Below are 23,292 nucleotides of genomic sequence, written 5' to 3' on the forward strand. Positions count from 1 at the left end.
ACCTTGATACCCGCTAGATTGTCTGAGACATGACTTGGAAGGAACAGAGAAATTCGAGGGATCTAATCGTATCGTGACTTAAGATATAGGAAATGAAGAATGGACATATTTGAACCAAGGAGATTGGTTGTAAGCCGTTATCCACCTCACTAATCGTGGTTGTGGTGTGGAATCTAACAAAGAAGCTAGGAGCTAGTAACATGATTCAGAACAAGTTAGTGACTCCATGGGTTCTTATCGTGTTATGGTTTTGAAAATTCCTAGATTTGCCCCAACTTATTTCTATAAAAGCCAGAATTGAAAGGAAAGGGAGATGGTCAACACAGTCCCATAGACTTACCATCTTTTCTCAGTGCCCTACGCCTAGGTTTATCATTGTCGCTCGGTGACTATCGTATCTCAGCATCTTTCGATAATAAAGTAGTTGTATCGTGCACTTGTCATCCATCTTTGAAGACCATGTTTCACAGCCACAATGCACTGAGGAGCGGACTGCTACTCAATTGGTTGGTAAGCGGACGGACATCTTGTCCATTCCAAGGTATTTAGGAGACTGCAGTTTATCAGCATCCCTACAAAACGGTCGGTCCTAATGGTAAGTATTATCAGAAAAAAGCAACCTGGCAACTAAACATTCACCTTCCCTTAGGTTGGAATTTACTGACTATTCAATGCGATCTAAGGTGTTTTATCAAACACACCAAATAAAGTCCAGTAGCTAAAATATCATATACATATTGAAATGGTAAAAGAGTATCAGTACACACATTATCGCTTCCAGTATGCAGTACTTTTGAGATCTTGATTACGTTATATCGGATTTTAATGGGGGCTCTATTTTCATGGCTGTTGAAGATTACAACCACTTGATTGGTTTCTTGTACATAATTCTAATTTGCCGTTTTATTTCAAAAGTCGAGTTCTCTTTATGTAGGCTAACTATTAATCCTTCCATCATTATTTTTCGAAGACGGACACTTATTAAAGTGATTGCCTAACTACATCAGTCTCGACTGGTCAATGTTATTATACAGTTCACCACTAAATCTGACAAGCCGTTGGGTGTCGAACTTCACAGTAATGGATAAGAGTAGTCTGAATAAAAGAAAGTTCGTTTTTGGGGGCACGCAAGATCGAGCGATGGTTTCCTTAACTTATGCTTAAAAAAGCGCCGATGAAATTCTTAAACTGCGAATAGCTTTTTCTCTTTATAACTTGTGGTGAACTTAGTAAGCTAAGTAAGCGGTGCTGAGTAATTTGATTGATAGTATTCGTAGGCTGAAATGTCTAAGGTAGTTAGTCAACCTGCCAATCCTGTAACCAGTTGTAGTTTCTTTTATTTTTTAAAGATAAATGACTTATTTAGTTTTTAATAATTTAGTTATTAATTATAGAAGGGGTTTTGTGGAGATTTAGTATTTTATCATAGTTGAAAGCGTGAGTCAATTGAAGCTAGACCACCATGGAAAACCTGGAGACACTGGACGGCCGTTTCGTCCTATTATGGGACTCCTCAGCAGTGCGCATCCACGAACCCGCTCTCGCGAGATTCGAACCCAGGACCTACCAGTCTCGAGCCGAAGCCCTTAACCGATAGACCACTGAGCTGGCATCCAACGGTGTTAATGTCTAACTTCAACTGATCCACGAATTTAGTTATTATCAGAAATTGTGGTTCGATCTGGTTAGAACGTTTCCCGTAAACCGATTTTCAAAGTGGTTTTATGACATCAGAGAACAGAAATATAATGGTATTACAATGAATTATTTTGTGGACTGGTTTTAATTCTATAACCGATATTGTGAGTCCCAAGGTTTCGATATATGTTCATTATTCAAAAAATTATATTGTACAGCGATTCGAACTAATTAGTTATGCAACCGACTATGCTTTTAAATCTTAGTTACTTTGTTTTCATCAACCTTTTTTTCAAGACGATAAACATTAAAATTTGATAAACAAACATAAAATTTGAATTATATTTACAAACTCATAATGCTGTAAAAATATTCTAATTAACTCTATGTACAGTGTATTTTCTGAATATAACAATGACGCAAATGATTTATTCAACTGAAGAAATATTCTGCTTTCATAACTTCCGACAAATCAAATGAACCTAGACAAATTATATAGAGGGAAACATTATATTGCTTAGTGTATAAAAGTAGTGTAAGGTTTATTAAGGTAAATTATTGAATATAAATAGAAAAAATGCATATTCTATGCACACATCATGTTCTTAAATGATTCCGAATAATTAAAAATACAAAAAGTTGTTAAACGAGGTGATGATTATAACTAAAGCTATCCAAACATTATGATAATAATTTAGTGTATAGAATAATATATAATACACTGGACTTTAATGCTGTTTGATAATGATCAAAGGTGGGATAAAGAATGATCATTCTCACTTTACATGGAACTTGTTATTTGGATGCCTACGTATCCGAATGACTATTACTATTCTTAACCGAAACGGAAATATAGAAATACCAAACGTGACCCAAATGGATATATATATATATATATATATATATATATATATATATATATATATCTTTACGGGAAGCTGATAAGAAAAGAGAACCATTTGTGTTCAGGAAAACTGGACATAAGTTCAAGCAACAACAATTAATGTTTCCTGCACAAAAGGTGGATCTCTTACACGGTAACGTAACAGTGGGTGATAAGTTCAAGTTTTATCAAGAAAATAAAACTAACATTGATATATTTAGATAAGTGAGCTATCTACAAACACTAGATAAGAACAGTAGATTCATATTAATGTATAAGCTTTGAAAGAAGAATCTTATTTACATGCTAACTAAAAACTAAGTTAGAAATGAAGACATGAAAAAATTTCACTGTCCCATTGATCATTAAAATGTTTAAGATTTTAGAAATATATGGTGCATGTAGATATGAAAACATAAGAGGAGTCAGTGGCCGAACATATTTCATGTAAATTTTATCCTAAGGGGATGGGAAAATCCCTGAATACGAACGTTTGTGTGAAGTGATGTTATTTGCAATGTTCTGTATAATACTAGGTACACAGAAAATCGAGCAAATACTGATTAATGAATAAATCTAAAAAATACAACTGGAAACTGACCTCTTTTAGGGAGATTCGAAAGTAAACGATTGAAAGCCAATGCCTGTTCTCGTTTTTTTCCATTTTTAAATTCATTAATTTGTCTAGGAAAAAACAGATACATTACAAATGTAATGATCAATATAGGTTGTGTATTTAAAACAAGATAAACGTGTGACAAGTGCTTTGAGTACGGAGAATGTTTAGGCAAAAAGGTGACTCTGAATGTAAGGAATGATGAAATTTCCATTTTCAATCAATATTTCTACTTGTATTTGTTTTCCCGTAATTACTGACTAAAAAAACGTCATGTTGTGTTATCGATTTTAGATGGTTTGGTTATGAGCTATACTCATTAACATCTAAACAGCCTGGTTAGTGCTGTCACAATAGCTACTTTTTTCTTTCAAGTTAGTCATTTTTTAAAATCCTGAGCTAAGCGCAAAAAGAGAAAAGTAACTCGGCTTTTATATAAATCAAACTTCGTTCTAAAAGAATATAAACAATATTTTTCACTATGTTAGTCCACCGTTAATAAAAATTATTATTTATATGGTTGTTTTTATTACGAATCCTTATGGTAAGAGTCAATTAGTAGTACCTAACTGATTAGTAAAATTTTTTGAAGATTCCCATAATAAATTAAAATTGAACAGAATAAGAAAAATAGGGGGTCTATATCTACTATCCTGAAACTTGGAAAATGTTAGGTACAGATTCAATATCCATAAAATTAATGATCGAAATACATGATGCAACTAGTAGAACATAAACCTAGAGTATAGTTATTAAACACACTAAAAACATTGTCCTCGATTAACACTATATCTATGAGTAAACTTATTTAAGTTTTATCTTAACTGGCAAAAAAATAGAAAATTATAAACGAACAAACTACAACTAACACGAAGTCCAATGTATGGACTGCAGATTTACTGTCCAGTTGATTTGAATTTCATGTTAATACTTAAGACATTTATATTTAGGACAAAATTTAATGCTAATTAAACTTTATTACTGCAAGTAAATTTTAAGTTTTGATTTCATTTAATTAAGGTTAGTTTTACTACTGTCGTAGTGTTGAAAACAATCCACTGACGAGTTAAGAATAAGTGTAGTCAAATTGTTCTACAATAAAACTCGATTGTTGCCCTATTTCATTGTTGACAAAAGTTATATGACAATCGGTGGAGTTTCGTTCTCTGAGATGGCTGGTCTAGTCAGTTGTGAAGTTTTCGTTGTCCTTATGCACAACATCAGCAAAACATTTACGTAGGAGTGAGGTCTTCAGGTTTATTCATCATCTCAATATATGAAAACACCTTTGGAGTTGTATAAAGTTAAAAATATCAACATACTTGTCTGTATATCCAAACCTTTGTTTTACATAATCAGCAAAATCGCTTAATATTGGTTGACTGTGAAGGGCAATAAATTCTTCACGGCATATCTATGAATAAAGTAGTATGAAAAAGTTAAATTATGAGAATTTTGAAATCTTGGTATTGATGTACAAAAGTATGCGAACATTTGTATGAAGAGGAAATATGAAAGTGCAGTTTGTAAGTGTGAAGTGACATTCCATCTTGTATTATTATATATTTTCATGTTTATCCCAAAAGATTTGGTGCCCAATAGAATTCGTGAGTCCGAAAATGAGATTAATCGTCATCATCCTAATAGGCAAAAGGTAACTACTCCAATGTACTCTATCCTATTGTTTTTTAGTGCTTTATTCGAAGAATTTTGTTAAACAAGTGGTTTAATTAACGACGACAGGCAAGTACTAGGTTCTTCTGAAGCAAAATAGAACTCCGAAATGTTTTTATTCTTTGTTCGCATATGTGATTTCTATTTTGTACATACTATTGAACGTAATATTATTCCAATAAAGTAACGTAATTTAATAACTGTACACTATATCTCATATGCTGCAAAAGAAGTCCCAGTGTTACAAGTATTTATGTTTTTCACGTAATTTGTGATTTTAGTGTTTTCTATTGCTTAAAGACAGTTCTCATCACTATTATTACTATCATTATCAACAAAATGTTTGTTATTACAGTCGAATAAACGAAAAGATGGTTATTAGATAAATTAAGAAACTGGTAATTATATCATTTTCGAACTACAAAGTTTTAACTAAAACTGAGAGTATTGAATGCGTGTGTGCATAGAACGTTTGAGTAACCTAAGTGAACGCTTGGTATACCATTCTCCACATAAAGGAGAGAATGAGAACCCATGTAATAAGCGCTACTATGTCAAGTACTTGCAAGCGTGTGAAATGAACTATAAGAAACATTTCATGTCGATGAGGTATAATCATATTACACATTACATAAGTTGTTGACTTTGTAGTTGGATTAGTGAGATAATGCCCAAAACAGATTAAACAAGAAGATAAATAACCTCAATTTCACAGTGTCGGTTATTTACTCAACATTCTAAAATACATAATATCATGAACTAAGAGATAAGGAAAAACAGAGGGGATACTAATAATTAATGTGAATTAAAGTGCTTACTCGATTCAACTTATCTACAGTAGCTGCATGAGTCCAAAAACAATCATGTACAGAAGCGAAAACAATGCCTTCTTTTAAGCACTGCAAACCCGTTAACATCATATGACATGAATCTAATGAGTGAATAAAATTCGGTGGAAAAGCACTTGTCTGTTTAGATGATTTTGGCAACGATATTAATTTGTCACCAATTTTGTCTTTCTTTATTAAATCTATTTGTTTCTGATTATTGTCAATGAGTTGACTATAAAAGTTAACTGTATAATCATCAGAATCAGTTGAACTTTTATTTGATTGGATATATGGTTGTATAACTGGAAGACCAAGAGGGGTTTGCCAGCTAACTCTGTGTTGAAAATCTCCAGATATATATTTGGCGATCTAAGAAAAAAGTTAAAAAATACTAATGAATTGGACTAGAAACAGATTTTTACATACCACTTACTTGGAAAACATGAGATACTGGTGAATTAAAATTAAGTTCTAAATTACTGATTTGAAGTTCTACACAAGTGGGTCCAAATCATATCTGGATTTCAAGTCAATCTTATGGTATTTTGTTTGGTTATCTGATTCATTTCACGCAACTCTCCACCCTTATACAGGCACAAACAATATACCCTGTAAATAATTTCCTATCCTATTTGGCTTTCACTAATTTTTTCTTGAGTCATCTTCAATGTTGATTAATACATTCCCGTAAGAGTGCTGTGAAGTATGGGTACTCTCATTTTAAAATAAATGATTTTATTGTTTTAGGGAGACAAACGTGACAGTTAATATATATATATATATATATATATATATATATATATATATATATATATATATATATATATATTCCAATGCTCAATTTCTTTGGAACTATCAAGCCCATCCTTGGCATTGATATCTGAAAACTTAGTAATTAAGTATTCTATTGTACAGGAACAGTTACTAAAAAGAAAGTGATCAGTATACTTATCTTAGAGGTCTCATTAGCTTTAGTGCATTGGTATCCAATGAAGTCTTGGGACGGATTAAGGAAATTTATTTTGGACTTTACCAAACTTGCTTCAAATGTGGCGTAGGTGAGATAACCATCTCCAAACAGAATCGCGGATAAACAGTGTGGCAGTTCGCTCTGTAATTCTCCATAGATGTGAAACATGGGCTGCGAAAGTAAAGGACATCGGTAGGCTGAAGGTTCTTGATCATATGTCACCGAGGTATTGTTTGTGCATTCTGGCATAGCTAAATGAACAACGCTAGATAAAAATGACAAGTTGGTATATAAAGCTGAAAATTTCTATCGACTGAGACATGTGCAACATGTCCATAAACATTGCATACCTCGAAATGCAATGTTGGCTCGAGTGAAATTAAGTTGGAAGAAAAATAAAAGCGGCCAAACAAAGACGTGGCATCAGTCCATAAAGTTACTGACGGTTGTTTTGAATAATATCGGTAGGTGCAGACTACCTGGTTAGATTCTGTGTGATCAGTGGTCGGAAATGTTGGGTGACAGCTCGGAATAGGTAGTGGTAGCGCATATCTATTGACATTTTATCTTCCTCTAGATCTTGAGTTTCACTACTTTTCAAACCATATCGTCAATGTTTAGTCATTCACATTGGCCACTACGGTTAGTTCGACTTCATTATTGTTCAGTTCGTTAATTTCTCTCATGATGCTGACGTACATATGTGTCAGGTTTAACGTTGATTACAATTAGTGACTAAGAGGTAAATAGAAAGCTATGAAACTTTCTTAATGTATTTTGCTGGAAGTACTTTTTTTTGGTTTAGGATTGTGGAGATTGATCAGAAGGGGGGTTTTGTGGAATTTAAGATTTTATTATTCAATCGACTCATGATTTCAACTATATAAGATTGTGGAGATTGTTGAGTTTCATTGAAATCACGAACCTATCTAAATCAGACCACCATTGGAAACCTTGGAGCAGTGCGCATCCACGATCCAGTACATAGGATTCGAATCCGGGACCTTCGGTCCCGCACAAACACTTAATCCTTAGACTATTGAGCCGACATCCAACGGAAGATGGTTGCGTCACATTGTGGTTTTATTAAAACTAGACATTAGCACTGTGTGGATGCCAACTCCGTGGTCTAGAGATCAGAGGTCCTGGATTCAAATTCCATGTACAGGATCGTGGATGCGCACTGCTGAGAAGTCCCATGCTAGGACAAAACGACCATCTTGTGCTTCCAGGTTTTCAATGGTGGTCTAACATTGATCAATTCATGACTTCACTGTTTTTTTCCTCATGACTCTTATCATTTACTAATTTTTTTCGCTGTTCTTTGAATACTGTTACGTGTCTGTTCACTCACTATGAATATACTTTAGGGTAAGCGTATCTTGTAACTAATGAGATGATGTCAGATTTATGATGCTTTAAGGAAAATCAAAAATAAGTAACTCGCAATGGAGCTATCCATAATAGTGTGTATTTTGGATAAATTCCTTTCATTCATGAATAACAATTTAACTATAGCTTAGAAGCATATTATCATCATAAGTTCTGCAACGATACTGGAAATTACATGACATATAGCAACGAATGTTATTAGGTTTACTTGTTGTAACTGACAGTATCTAAAAAATATTACAGAGTAGAGTAACCTATAACATAAAACCTATATGAGAAGAAAGTCTTAAAACGTTATTCGAAATTCAAAACCTTCGTAGGTATGCAACTGTGAGATTTAATGTAAAAACACAGTAACGGTATACTAACTTCTATGTCCTCGTTTAGGCTACATATTGCAAAAAATTAATTATACTACTTAAATGACATAACATAAGTGAAGTGAGGTTAAAATCTGTAACTTAATAGTTAGAGTTTCAGTGCTCTGACTAAGAAAAACTACTGTTTTAGAAGCAAACTACAAAATGTGCAAGAGGATACTTTATGCAGAATGCAAATGTAACAGTGAAAGTCACTGAAAATGTTGTTGGTAGTGATAAATGTCAATATTATATTAAATGACTAACTCGTTTTACCATAGTAAATACTTGTTTTTAAAGGACGCTATTGAAACAAAACTGTGTGAAAAATCCTTAAAAGAAATAATGGTGAATTTAGCTATATGATAAACCGAAAAGAGTATTGAATATCAAGTCACATAAAGATCAAAATAAACTGTTACAATAAGAATAGTAAGACATTAATCGACAAGATGATTACTTTGCAAAGCCAATTTTGAATATCCACTGAAGATGTAAACACTTTTTCGATACTGTTGAGTGTTAAACGAGCTAAATATCTAGAAGCAGGGAGTAAAGACTCTTTGGGGAAATCAGGTAGGTCACGAAGTTGTTTACGGATTTGTTCAGTAGCCCCATATGAAGTAACACCATAAACCGTAGTCATAATAGACTGCTTGATGACCTTACGCCGAACGAAACCTTCAAGTGTCTTAGCAATAGAGTTCCCGCCATCTGCATCGATACGCCTTTGTTCTTCTACCTAGTAAAAGGAGAAACGGAATGCTTTAAGAATGACTCAAGTTAAAATATACATTAATTAAAGCACCTTAAGATAAGAATACAGAGTTGTGTGGAGAGATTAATGAATACTTACGATTTCAACAACATCACTGTACAAATCTTGTGGACAGTTCATACTAGTAAGATTAACTGATTTCGCACCTCGAAGATCACGGCCTAAGGCGGCATAATGTTGTAATCCATTACAAGAACCATCTTGATGAACAGGAAAATGAGAAACATATGACTCTGGTCCAGATGGATGTGACAAAGCGTTCTTCAATTCCATACAACAAGCTAAGATTTGCCAAGGCTCTGCTTGATTTTGCCACCATCTCCTACCCTATAAAAGAAATCGAAAAATACTGGACAGTATAAATGAAAAGACAATTAATCAAGCCGATGTTTTTCATTATTTAAGTAGTGTCCAGTGAGAAATAGAATTTCCTTTCAGAGGACTAATTGATTTATACGAATACTCGTCAATATTAGAACGAAAAGTTTGACAGAAATTAGGCGCCGAGTATACAGAAGACATTATTTGTAAAAATTATATTTGAAATAATCTCAGTGATTGAAATCTAACTAATTCCAACGTTTCGTTCGGCAAACCTATCTGGACTTCTTCAGGGTAATAATCGAAACCAAAATCATCAAAGAAATGTATAATGTTCAAAAATCAAATCTTTACTGTGCTTATCCAATCATATTCAGATGTTGAATTTAGTAAGTAGGATAACATGAGTCGGTTACATGAGAATGATGTGAACAGTTCACGATGTGAAGATAAATGAAAGAATTATATATGTATTCATATAATTTCACATATAAGGACTGAGTCTTGTGAAAATTCACAGGTTCCTTAAAAATGCTGCATCTGATTAGATCCAATATCAAGGAACGTTTAATTAACAGATCATCATAAACATACATAAAGGATTATTTCAAATATGATGGGAACTATTAATGAATCTTAGTTTAGTCAAGTATCAATTTGAGATGTCTGTTGTGAAAAGTAAGATTCACTCAACTATAGTGGATGACGTCAAGTCTCATTAAAGACTTAGATAAAAAGTTGGTGAACGGTATTTAAGTTGAGTAATATCCATAAGTATATTTTAACTAATTGTATTATTTGGATTTATAGTGAAATTGTCGAAGTGAGTGACTTATGTATCTTTAAGTTATTTTTCCTAGATGCCTTATGTATCTATTTGTAATTAGTTGTATGTTGTGGTCTGACAATTTAAATGTATTAAAGAGAGTGTTGTGGATAGGGGGATCATTATTATACAAACTGTTTGTCATTAAATAAATTGGCTCTGGACATTTAGAGGAGTAAAGGTGGAACAGGTAACTTATCGAGTGTCTTCAGTAGTGAATACGCACATATACTTCATTAATATGTATGTATTGATCCCACCCCTAGCTAGAAACCATATGATAAGTCTTGTTGACTGAACGCTATGCTCGGATCCTAAGCTAGTCTCGTAACACCCAAGCTAGAACTACACAGAGACTTGGACACGAGAGAAAAGACACAAAATATGCGGGAAGCACTTTACTCCAAAGGTCCCTTTATGTACATAAAAATATAGGGTTTTTATAGTATTTTAGAAGTCCTTGGGTTTTCCTGAAAATTCTAGAATACTACTAAACATAGTAGCAGTGTAGTAATTAGCCAAGCAGAACTTCTACATGTGACTTTTCATTTTCATGATATTTCTAGTAAAGCTTCTAATCAAACGCTGATTGGATAAAATGCTTCTTAATGTTTCCTGAGCTTGTCATGTCGATTGCGAGAATTTTTCAGGATCATCCAAACACCTTCCCCTTCTTTTGAAGATTCGGGGTTGGTATCCAGACTACATTTGCTGACTTCATCCTCCCTCCTCGAAAGAGAAGATTTCAATCTTGACTGCAGAGTCACTTGACAGCAAATCACACAAATAATCAAATAGAAATAGTTCAAGAGTACTTTAAAAAATCAAAAAATTATTAATGAGTACAACCGTTGTCCTTTACCAATGAAAATAATCTTCAATAAAGAAGTATATATAAGGATGTTTTGATGATAAACAAACTTACATCGAACGGTTTCTCGGCAGAATCGATAATGTCATTCATTATAGAATCGGCATATTCTAAACGTTCTGAGTGAGTGCACCTAACAAGGAAAATTGAGTAAAAATATTAATTAAGTTAATCTGTTTTATAATTTTTTCCTTAAGAATATATAACTATAGACAAAGGAATTAACACAAATAAATGTGATATTTAAATACTTGTTCGTTAGAGAGCATGTACAGAAAATGTACAACACCTAACACTAAACCTAATTGACCATACATATTATAACTAGGAATATCTTTTTATTCAGGGAATTCTACTAACTAATTAAAGGAGAAAGTAAAACAAATGAGTTACCAAACATTTATATATTGTAAAGTAGCAATGAATATAAGAAGATGAACATACTTTGTATATCAGTTAACAATAAAACCATAAAGAAAGTTAGAAAATATTGGCTCCTGACAATGTAAATGGTCGCAAGAAAAAGCATAGCTATGATGTTAAGAAGCAGAGATTAAAAAATTATCGTACCGTTTTTAAAGCTATATTGCTTGTCTTTTAGCTTAGGATGTTGCATAATGGTTTCAATATTATCATGATTATTTTGTGGTTTGTTATGTCTGTAAAATAGTTAAGCAATTCTATAATCTATCTATACAGTAACCGTTTAGTTTATATTCTATGAAGTATGAAACTCAATATCAATTCGTTATGTAGTTTAGAAACTAAGTATAAATGCACATTTTCATTTAACAGTTTATAGAGCTATCAAACGATGTAATCATGTCTGGTGAAGACGCTGATAAAATGTAGTCTTCTGGTAACCTATGACGAAGGCGAGATATTCGTCTATTAATTAAAGGATGAGTATACTGGGCGACAGTTCGTTCTATTCTACCTTACGGCTGTGAAATGAGGTGATTAAGGGTAGAAGATACTCGTAAGTTACTAGTATTTGACCACACATGTCTTAGAAATATTGCTCGCATCTGCTGGGATCACCGGATAAGTAATAGTGAGGTTAGACGCAAAGTATTAGGGAATGATGGTAAATCAGTTGATGGGTTTGTGAATCTATATCGACTGAGATGGTTGGTCACATGCTACATATATCTGAACACCGATTACCACGACGCGCAATGTTGACTAGTGTTGGAGACGGTTATGAAAGTGAGGGGCGGCCAAACCAAAGCGTAGCGTGTCTTTAAAGTAACTAACTTCTAGTCTGAGCCATAGTGGTAGACGCAGACTACTTGATTGGGGTCCACGCAACTATCGTAACCAATGGTTGGAAGCTCTGAGTGACATGGTTCAGAACCGATTACAATGGCGTAGGTGTATACACTCCTTGTCTTCTTTTAAACCGTGAGATTAAAATTACTTTGTACCTTTTTTTCTGCCTGTATTATATCCTTATACACAATCTTTCTTTTACATATTATTACCACCGAAGTAAGTACTTCTATGAATTCGGTATTCATCTTGTTGTGCTAATTATGTGTAGCAACTTGAACAGATGCATATATGTGCCTGGTCCTACGCTGTAGCTGACTGAGACCTATAAAACTACATGGACTGAAATACGTACATTGGTTACGAAGACATTAAACAGTGGACAAAAGACAACTTAAACTATTTCAGAATATTTTGATAAAATTTGTACAAGATTCACTTATTGGTTTATTATTGTAGAAAAGAAAAAAATAATATGAAATTTTCATGTTATATTAGTACACTGTTTAAAACAGTCTACTTCTTACCTTTTCTTTAAACCTGTTAAATTGACTAAGTGAATTTTAAGCCAATCTAAGCCATTAGGACCAAGAGGTAATCCCTTTGCAAAAACAATAAGACTTCTAGCCACATCGCTACCTAAATGGATAAGAGTTAAAAAATATTTCAAGTTATACTTGAATATATAACATTTTATTAAAAATTCATACCGAATAAAGTCGGTTTACAATCAGATGTATTTACGAGAAGTACAAAAGTGACCTTCAGCTGCTATATATGCATAATATTGTGGTACAAAAACCACTTGTTTCTTTTATTCAGTAAGTAAGCAAAACATTACACTTATCGAATTAAAAATCTAAATGTATAGCTATAGTTTCGGTTCGATTAATTATCGTTTTTAAACTTAGATACAACAATTAGAAGTGAAGCATAATAAAAAACCGATCTGAAGTGTACCAGAATTGACTACTGAACCATAGATTTTCAGTTATGTAGAGCTGTCTCTTGAAATTAGCCTCTAGTGAAGATATGATAATTATCAGCATAGAGCTTTGTAGAGTCATCCAGTGGCTCATGGTTCTCAGTGAATATCTGACTGAGGTTAGTTCATGATAGCGGTAGCAATCAAGCAAGGTACATAGGCCGTAGCTAGTGCACGCTTTCAACTCGGATACGAGAACATGTCCCAGTGTGGTTTTACAAGGGTGAGAGGAAAGCAGTTAGAAGTTCCATTCTTGAACATATAATGGACTGTAATTATTCTACCGATTTTAAGGTTGTGTATACAATTCGTACAAATCTACCTAGATTTCTTCGCATCCAACTTCGTAAAACAGCTCTTGACATCTATGGACTCAAGCCAGAATTGTATGTATAAAAAAGTGAGTCCAACAGGTACCATTACCTTGGCCTTCATCTAATATTATTGCAACAAAAGCGTTTTAATCATCTTAATGCATTCACATTGTAATTAGTTGCTAGCTTAACAATTTTATTGTTAGTATCTATATTGCGTAACCTGGTATTATAGTCTTTCGATCACATCATCATGTTTATTCCTTGTTCATATGCCCTCACGAGACCAGTACTTCACTGAAATTCTCATTTTTAATCAATAACCTCCAAAAAACTATATACTGACATAATTATATGTTTGAAAACCACTTGTCTTTCTCTAAGCTCATATCTTGAGGAAACTTATCAAACGCTTGTAACAAAAGTACGAAAAAACTTATAAAACAAAATTGACTTAAGAAATGCATAAAGAATATCAGATTGCATACCGGTATGATTAAAATGGGGAGGACAAGGATATACACGACCACGGAAATCCATACTATGTGGAAACCAAATAATTTTGTCACGATACTATCAAAAAGAAAGATTTATAAATAGAAACAAATAATTATTAACATGTGTTAAAAAAATGCATTAACTTTACATCGTGGGTCAATAAAACTAACTGATAAGAGAATCGGTAGCAGCAGCTCACATATGTATGGACAAACTGAATTGAAACATTGTAGGATCGACTTTAAAAATAATATCAAATATTTCTATTAAATTCCCTTCGTAATTTACGAATTTCTACATTTAACTCAGTCGTAATATTAGAACCACTGTATAGATTCAACGATTATAATTGTAATACCATATTGATGGTGTATAAAACAGCGCAGTACAGTTTGGGAATAAAACAAGGTCTATTGATGGACAACATATTTGACAGAACAGTTGAATATGAGATTTTATTGGGAACGTAAATCAAAACAGAAATTGAAGACATAATTTGAAGAGTTAATACAAAAACAGTTTTATAATGAAGGAGCATACTTGATTAGCTATAGATAATCTGTACAGTTCAGTGCTCCACAGTGAACAAAATTCACCATAATCTTGTCTATCACTATGGTATTTTCTGTAGGCGAGCCGACGTTCTTTGGCGGTCATATTACTACAAAATACACATATATATTCAGAGAACATAAGATAGTTATGTAAAACACAGATAATGTAGAAAAAGATGTGCATTTATCAGTTTACTTTCTCTAGTGCAGCAAGGTACATAAGCCATAGCCAGAGCTTGCTTTCAACTCAGATAGGAGAACATGTCCCAGTGTGAGAGGAAAACGGTTAGATGTTATGTCTTTGGAAATTGAATTTCTTCTAATCACTTCACTGGTCCGCTAGTTGATTTTAAGGTTGCTTATACATTTCGTCCAAATCTACACAGATTTCTTCGTATATAACTCCTTCACACAAAAGCTCTTCCCATCCATGAAATGAAGGCGGAAATGTGTACAAAAGGAGTACGTTTAATCCATATGTTCACTATGGCCTTAACCTATTATTACTTTATTTTATTTCGCATATCAAAATCTCTCCAACTTTAATTATTTCACATATCCGCAGGATTTTATTAATAATTGTTTCTGATATCACTTCATTTCGTATAATCCCTCTCTATTAGCTTTAATTATTTTGACAGAAAACATCTTAATTATGTTACTCCATTCATAATATAATTGTTAACTCATGGATTTTTTAAAAAAAAATTTTCATTTGCACATTTGTTATTATTTACAATACATAATCCGGTATTATAAACTTTCCATCACACTATCATGTTTATTCGATGTTCATATATATCTGTGCAATAAGTGCTCTGTAGAAATCGATGATGGAATTTCGCAATTACCTTGAAATGGATAGTATACACATAAATTACGAGAGAAGCCTCAGTGGAAAGTATAATGGACAAATCAATATAATCAAATATATTCTCTACAGGTTAGATAACATTCTTTTCCAAAGTTTATTAATGACATACTCTAGCTACTCATGTACGAAGGTAATATCTACGATTTACTACCCAGATGAATGGGAAGGCACTAGAAATCATCTTCATACTCAACAGTAAATTGATTACTGGTAAAAATAAGAGAAGAAACTATCAACAATTTGATCGAGTTTTGACATTAGTTTCCGTCAGATGACATAATGACGCAATAACGTAAAGAGATTTTCACAGTAAAAACTGTGCTTCATACTGTAGCCTAGTAGTGTTCAGGAAGAAAATTGTAGACTGTTCTCAAGGTGGTTAAGGAGAAAAAAATACAGTTATGTTGGGTGAACTAACGATAATAAGACAAAAACTTTGAAGCACAAATGTAACTTTTTTTTATGTGGGTTTATTCTCTGAGCTGAATGGTTTGGTCGTGGAGCTTTCATCGTCCTTCTGAACGACATCATCAGCACAAACTTCGGGTAGAAGTTTGAAGTGATAACATAAATATATGCTATAAATAATCACAACATTATGCAGTAATTGGATTTACAGTAAGTTTATCATAAAAATTCATAAGTACTATCGTTTATGAAACTGATTACTGCAAAAAACGCAACTATTTAGTTGCCTTAAGACCAACAGTAGTTTAAATTTTAATGATAACAATAATATGTAGGTAATTATATATAAAATCCCAATTAATTCTCTTAACATTTGTTAAATTCAGTAAAGAATAAGTTCACGAAAGATAATTCTGTGAAGTAGTGTAAGTTAAAATATTTATTTGCGATATACAAAAAATGTACACAAACGTGCTTTCTAAGAGCGAAATTAAAAACAGAGAACTAAGTTATACACTGATAATGAACATGTATGAATAATTGATTTATCTTGAAAACTTACTTTCTCAAATCCACACGTTTAGGTTTACTCCTCCACTCGGGAATACTGAGATTTTCATTGCCACCAGAACGAGCTACTTGAATAAGATAGTCTAAAATCTGACGATAATTTGATAAAATATTAGGTTTAGTGACTAAAATGTGAAGTGTACAGTGAATGATAAATCACATATTACTTAACATGTTTATTTATTTATTTAAACACATAAATATTGGTACAAGGAAGCACCAGATATATATGCGACGCACAAATCTCACTCGATTTGTGTGAGGGCTGTGATACTGCCCAAACTGAAGCAGGTGGTTTTCTTAGGGGACCACACCCCGAGCCTTTGACCTAAAGGTCTAACCCACAAGGCAGTGGAGCATCGTGAGGAGATGCAGTCCCATTGTAGCCGGTGACCAACAACAGGTTCATACGCCATTTGTTCCTTCAGGATACTGGAGCCCATGTGCGCCATTGGTTTGGAATCAGGGTTTTCCAACTCCCCTAGGTGGACTTTCAGTGTCCACCAAGCCGGTTGAAGCGCCGGACATTCGCTTTTCGTCCCCTCAATTTCGTAAATAACATGCCTGCCACGAGAAGGCAGTGAGTAGGATTTCCCTGGCAGAGGCTATATACGCGTGGCCATGTGAGAGCATTTCGGGAGGGAGAGTGGACTCTCCCCACTCTCGGCCGTACCAGGGCATTTGGGGGATTACTTAACATGAGTGACCTGTGCTTCAAAAACAACTGAACAAATCATACAGTAACTAGCAATAGTCTTGATTTTTCGAACTCTTCAGGTATATTACATCGACATGATTTTCTGTTTATTAGTCAATTCTTTATGATTGAAATAATGTAGTCAGATTGGTCTAATAGTTATTGTCATTTTAAGCAGTTTATTTACAGCTGATGAGAAGCTAAAACACAAAATGAATTTAGTGTATTTTGGAAAACATATTTTATTTTGTTGAAGCACAGTGATTTTTTTCAGACTACGTAACAATAGACTGGACGGTGAGAATCGAGAACATGGTTTACAGGAGAATGACATGCAGTTTTAGGACTTATGACCACTATACGGAACAAAATTTGAACATGAAGAACTGTGACTGGCTAACTTGATGATAATTTGTATAACATGGAAAAAAACTGAACATTTCGAAGAATTTCGGTTGTGCTAGAGACTACTGTGTGTACAAGACTAAGGGATTAATTACACATTCGTACGTTTTACGCTGCTATCAATAAAATGGATTTTTGGCTAAGGGAGTGTAGATGTTAAATTGAGATAAAAACAGTAAGATTATGCATTGATTTTTATTGTGATTTTTCGTTGATTAAGCATAATATTAATTTTTGCCTGAAGTTCGCCCAGTGTGATAATTTCTGTTTCTGGTAATCACAGTGATAAAATCTGTTTATAAATGAATGTATCCAAATGATTAATACTTTCGTGGGGCGTCTATCGATAGAGCTTCCAAGTGAGCTTGGATTTCTGTCCTTAGTTAGCGAGCAGGAATAAAAAGAATAAGCGGTTTCGTTTACTGTTATTGAAGTCGGAATTAGAAATTATTCGCTTAGCGCACACAAGAGAAAAAACGAGATCCTCAAATACATCATGGAGAACACCAACACAATCACAATTGATGAAGAAACTCTGAAAGAGGTGGAAACTTTCACGTATCTGGGAAGCATCATCGATAAACAGAGAAGATTGGATGCAGACGTAAAGGCGAGGATTGGCAAAGCAAGAGCCACATTCCTACAGTTGAAGAATATATGGAACTCCAAACAACTGTATGCAAACCAACGTCTGTTATAACTTGTACCCGCCTCTTAGAGAATAGCGATTTATTGATCGGACCAGTGACACACGAAACCCGTACGAGCAGTCTAGAGCACTTGTCGGTCCTGCTTTTGCCTAGCCAAGCCAGTTAAGTCCAGAACACCAATAACAGCCTCTGCGGTATGAATCGTTGTATTTCAAACATACTGAGTTTGTATACTAATCCAAATTGATCGCATCATACCATAAAATAGAAAATAACATTTGTACAAGATTCAGCCAAATGTGGCTGTGAGTGTGGGAGGCAGTAATTAATAGACTGGGGATAACTCAAGAATGGTAAACCGTCAAAATAAAGCTTATAATACGAGGGATACAAATATGAATAGCTTAGTTAGTTAACAACTATACAATAAAAATATACACATCGTATCGGTCCATAAATAGTCCTCAAAAGTTACCATTCATAATTCTCTTCGGGATATAACAAGATCAAAGTCAGAATCTTCAATACGAATGTCAAGACAGTTCTACTGTATGGAGCAGAAACTTGGAGAACTACTACAACCTCTCGAAATGCTGTCACATGGCCACGCGTATATAGCTGCTGCCAGGGAAGTCCTACTCACTGCCTTCTCGTGGCATTACTGTTGTTTACGAAATTGAGAGGACGAAAAGCGAATGTCCGGCGCTTCAACCGGGTTGGTGGACACGGAAAGTCCACCTAGGGGAGTTGGAAAACCCTGATTCCAAACCAACGGTGCACATGGGCTCCAGTATCCTAATGGAACAAATGGCGTATAAAGCAATCGTTAGTCACCGGCTACAATGGGACTGCATCTCCTTACGACGCTCCACTGCCTTGTGGGTTAGACCTTTAGGTCAAAGGCTCCAGGTGTGGCCCCCTAGGAAAACCACCTGCTTCAGTTTGGGCAGTATCACAGCCCTCACACAAATCGAGTGAGATTTGTGCGTCGCATATATATCTGGTGCTTCCTTGTACCAATATTTATATGTTTAAATAAATAATATATATATATATAGTTTACATTACACAGAAAAAGCTCTTGGTTCAACATACGGTATTATTAATTTTCCATGGGCAGGAAGCTAAACAGTTGAGAGCGTCTAATACTGATGGGATTTGCTTGAAATCAAAGTCCAAGTCATCATGATAAGTCGAGTTTGTTGATGAAACACTGGTACATCTAATCAGACGTGTTGCATAATCTGAAAATAAGAAGTAAGTAATATTTTAGGATTAGATTTAAAGTGGTATACGCATGATCTCCCGACCATACAATAAATTTGTAACAAATAAAGTTGTCGGACTAACTATATGTAAATTTCTAAGTGGTACTTATTACCGATTGACATTAGTTGGGAAACCGTTGTTAAGGCATCATAATTAAACATTTAGATCATCTATTTTCCAAATGCAAATATTGAAGTGAACACTTCTGTTTTAGATGTGTTTGAACTAAAAAATTATTCATGCTAACTGTACGCATTCACGATCCATAATAAAGGGCTTGCAAAATACTGTCATGGTAAATACTGTCAAATGAAAACGGAAACACTGAATTTGTTGGGACTCTCTATTCCTTGAAAAAATGAGACAAGTACGTTGTCATTCATTCATCTTATAAATGATGGATGGAAAAAGTTGTAGCAGCTAAAATGATAGGAAAATTTCGAGATTGGGTGGCAAATATTATTTACTAAATAATATATTAGGTAAAATTTTGAATAATTTTAAGCATAAATTTATTGCGATATTGGAGAACTGATGCTAAATAAAGGTATTATTATCATTATTTTAAACCAAGAAACAGTGAACAGTTGTCTCGTCCGCATATGTGTCTCTTCACAAGTATATAGCAACAATCTCGCTGAGAATTTTTAGGTCTCGTGGATAGCGGTTAATTATTAGGGAACTGAAATGTAAATCAATGGTCTACATTTTCGACCTCAATCAACTAGGCTCTGAATAAAAAATGCATACAAAATTATATTTTTTTAAAAAATTTGAAAAGTAAACATTTCTTGGCATTGGATAAGATAGTCGATATCATATCACTTGCTTTTTGTCCAATTAATCTATACGCAATCAATATATGCACAGTAGATAGTCGAACATCTTCATCAATTTAATTAAGTGATTTAGCTTATAAGAGATTTTATAACAACCGTGGGAAAGTTAATTGCAAAAGATGAGGATGTTTTCAATTACTTCTTGAAATCAAATAACCAGCATCATCAAGATTGGTCCATGGAACTGGTGGACAAAGCATAGGTAGAGCACATGGATGGAAACTTAAAGGTGGATAATCTGCATCACGATACCAGTTAATCAAAGTTGGATGAACCTAGAAAAAGAAAATAATAATAATATTAATAATGATCAACTTGTATCAGCCTGAAATTTCTATGAAATTCTATTTTCGGTACTAATTTCATTGAAGAAAAGTTTAAGACAATCCAGATATGAAATCGTATTTGTAGTTAACTTTTTACAAATAGTCGTTTATAATAAAATAGAACGGTGAAAGTGTCATTTAAATATTTTTGTTTAGACAGAAACTATCGATTGTTGATCTAAGTATAATGTTTTTCTTCCATTTTACCAGACTACTATTTGCAAAAATTAGTTTTAAATACCTTTGTACAGATTAAGTGGGTGACATCTTCAAAAAGAAAATATTATTTAGCTTAATTGCCCTTAATTTATCAATGATACAATGAGTTTCTTTCGTTATTTATTCCGTCAGTAAGATTGAGAATATTTGAAACCGTAAGCAAACGACACAGTGAAGGGATTCAAAACAAAGGGAGTATTGTAAACAAGTTTTAACCGTTCGTATGCAATACTGTTAGGTTTTAATTTTATTTCAGTTAATAATAACACACTAGATCCTTTAGGTAATGTAACAGTGAAATACGTATTGAAAATCAAATACTAACCTTAATTTCGTTAGTTACTTCAGTTGGGAATTCTGCGAGAACTTCAAAAATAGCTGGAGTATCTTTACGACGAACATTACTACTTGCTTTTTCATCACTTTTTGAAAATTCATGACGAACTCTAAGTGGTCCATTTAAGTCGAAACGTAAATGTTCATATATAAGACTGTATAATACCTCACCAATCATGAAAAGAATTGTTGGAGGCCACGAAGTCCAATTATGTTGCTGATAGTTAAAACAAAATTAAACAGTAGAAACTAACCAATATAGGGAACAATAAATTTCGATGCTGTTATGCAGTGAATTCAAATGAAGTAAGAAATGTTTCTGTTCTACCTTGATGCTGAGTATGGATATATATGTTAAGATGAAAGCTAGACGATTTTACAGACAGTTGAATAATAAAGTGGCTTAGATCATGTCAAAAACCAGTACGCTGACAATTTTAACATGATCTACAAATTTTCTAAACGCCACAATATGTTTGTTTACTGTGGTAAATAAAAACTTGTCGTGTTTATCATCTACTTACATCTTAATTTATTTCAACAATTAATAGAGTTCATCTATCGACAAGTGAAATCATCTAGTCAAGCCTTAATGAAAATGATACACAAAAATGGAAATTAACATTTCTGCCTAAAAGCAAGGTCCAAAAGAAATTAACGCACAACATCCAAAAAACCAGCTACAAATATTTACTTCTCAGTGAACAGACAGTGAATCATGCGTGAAAAAAAAAATACCGACAGTAAGAAATGAATAGAGAGTTCACAAACCACTGTTTCACACTAATTACTTATCAAGAAACTATAAATACGATCAATTAATTAGCAAATACAGAAATACAAAAGGTTTGTTGAGTAGATTTAAAGAGATAAAACTCAAATGAAAAAACAAACATAGAACTAACCGTATTCGGACCTTGATCCATACGTGACTGCAGCGCATATAGCCACATATGACGGAAATTAGAAAATTTCATTTCACGTTCATTAAACAAAGTAGCATATGTCATGTACATTTTTTCTAACTAAAGGAAAGAAATAATTGTATTCTTTGAATAGATTTCGAAACATTTTTGTGTTTTTTAAATAGAATATTTAAAAAAATATTTGAAAAAATAATCGCTTTCGAAAATTCCTTGTCGAGTATATAATGACAGTTGTAAATTGATAAGGATTTTGTTACAATAACCAGTGTAAAAGTTTTGTTTGAATCACAATTTTTTAAGTGATGACATACGGGAACAGTCAAGTTATATAATCGAATGGTCATTTATGTACTGAAAAATTTCTTCAAATTGAACAAATCTTGAAAAATTAACTACGTAAAGAAAAACGTTATACAACTGGGAGTAATAAAAACACATAAAACTGTCCTGATGAACTCACAATTTATAACAGAACACAATATGAGATTCAGACTGAGACTTTTTAAACTGATACAACGAAAACTATGTAATCAAATAGATATTTGTGTATGAGACTGTAACATCAATTTTATATAAGATAAAGTAATAGTGAAGACTAAAATAGAGAAAAAGTCTACACGTGAACAATATGGTTCGGAAGAGAAATGATTATGAGGACTAAATTATAAAATAATATTGAAGCTCGAGGGAGATAAAGAATGAGCACATTTGACGATTTCCGATGTAAATACATGGTAGACCTCAAATAATTACACCAGGAGGTAATAATCGACATTTAATTACTTCATAAACTTTAGTATTAAAAAATGCATTTGTAAAGGGTAAATGTAGTCTTACCTGCTTAAAATATCCTATTTTTTCTTGGCGGTATACAGTACAAGCACGTTCTACACGTCGACCAAGTTGAAGACAAGCAATTGATGAAGAGGTATACTGTAAAGCTGAATCCACAATTAACATATCAATGCCCTGAAGGAAAATGTAAGAAAGAA

At 33.3% G+C, this 23,292-nt stretch overlaps 1 protein-coding gene across 1 annotated transcript in view; it reads right to left on the reverse strand.

Moving 5' to 3' along the window:
* Nucleotides 1–2,070: 2,070 nt before the first annotated feature.
* Smp_148720 (t3/t7 bacteriophage-related mitochodrial DNA-directed rna polymerase) overlaps nucleotides 2,071–23,292 on the reverse strand; it is a gene marked incomplete at both ends in the record, with an annotated part of 35,161 nt that continues 13,939 nt past the window's right edge. Inside the window, 13 exons of the mRNA XM_018794741.1 lie at nucleotides 2,071–2,120; nucleotides 3,123–3,205; nucleotides 4,460–4,551; nucleotides 5,630–6,010; nucleotides 8,823–9,104; nucleotides 9,219–9,467; nucleotides 11,213–11,291; nucleotides 12,958–13,069; nucleotides 14,218–14,302; nucleotides 14,768–14,888; nucleotides 16,626–16,723; nucleotides 21,364–21,591; nucleotides 22,280–22,399. Of these exons, the coding sequence (XP_018649123.1) occupies nucleotides 2,071–2,120; nucleotides 3,123–3,205; nucleotides 4,460–4,551; nucleotides 5,630–6,010; nucleotides 8,823–9,104; nucleotides 9,219–9,467; nucleotides 11,213–11,291; nucleotides 12,958–13,069; nucleotides 14,218–14,302; nucleotides 14,768–14,888; nucleotides 16,626–16,723; nucleotides 21,364–21,591; nucleotides 22,280–22,399 (1,980 nt within the window). The remainder of the gene's footprint in view (nucleotides 2,121–3,122; nucleotides 3,206–4,459; nucleotides 4,552–5,629; nucleotides 6,011–8,822; nucleotides 9,105–9,218; nucleotides 9,468–11,212; nucleotides 11,292–12,957; nucleotides 13,070–14,217; nucleotides 14,303–14,767; nucleotides 14,889–16,625; nucleotides 16,724–21,363; nucleotides 21,592–22,279; nucleotides 22,400–23,292) is intronic.

This window comes from Schistosoma mansoni, chromosome 1 (genome assembly GCF_000237925.1).
Source record: "Schistosoma mansoni strain Puerto Rico chromosome 1, complete genome".
Lineage (NCBI taxonomy): Eukaryota > Metazoa > Platyhelminthes > Trematoda > Strigeidida > Schistosomatidae > Schistosoma > Schistosoma mansoni.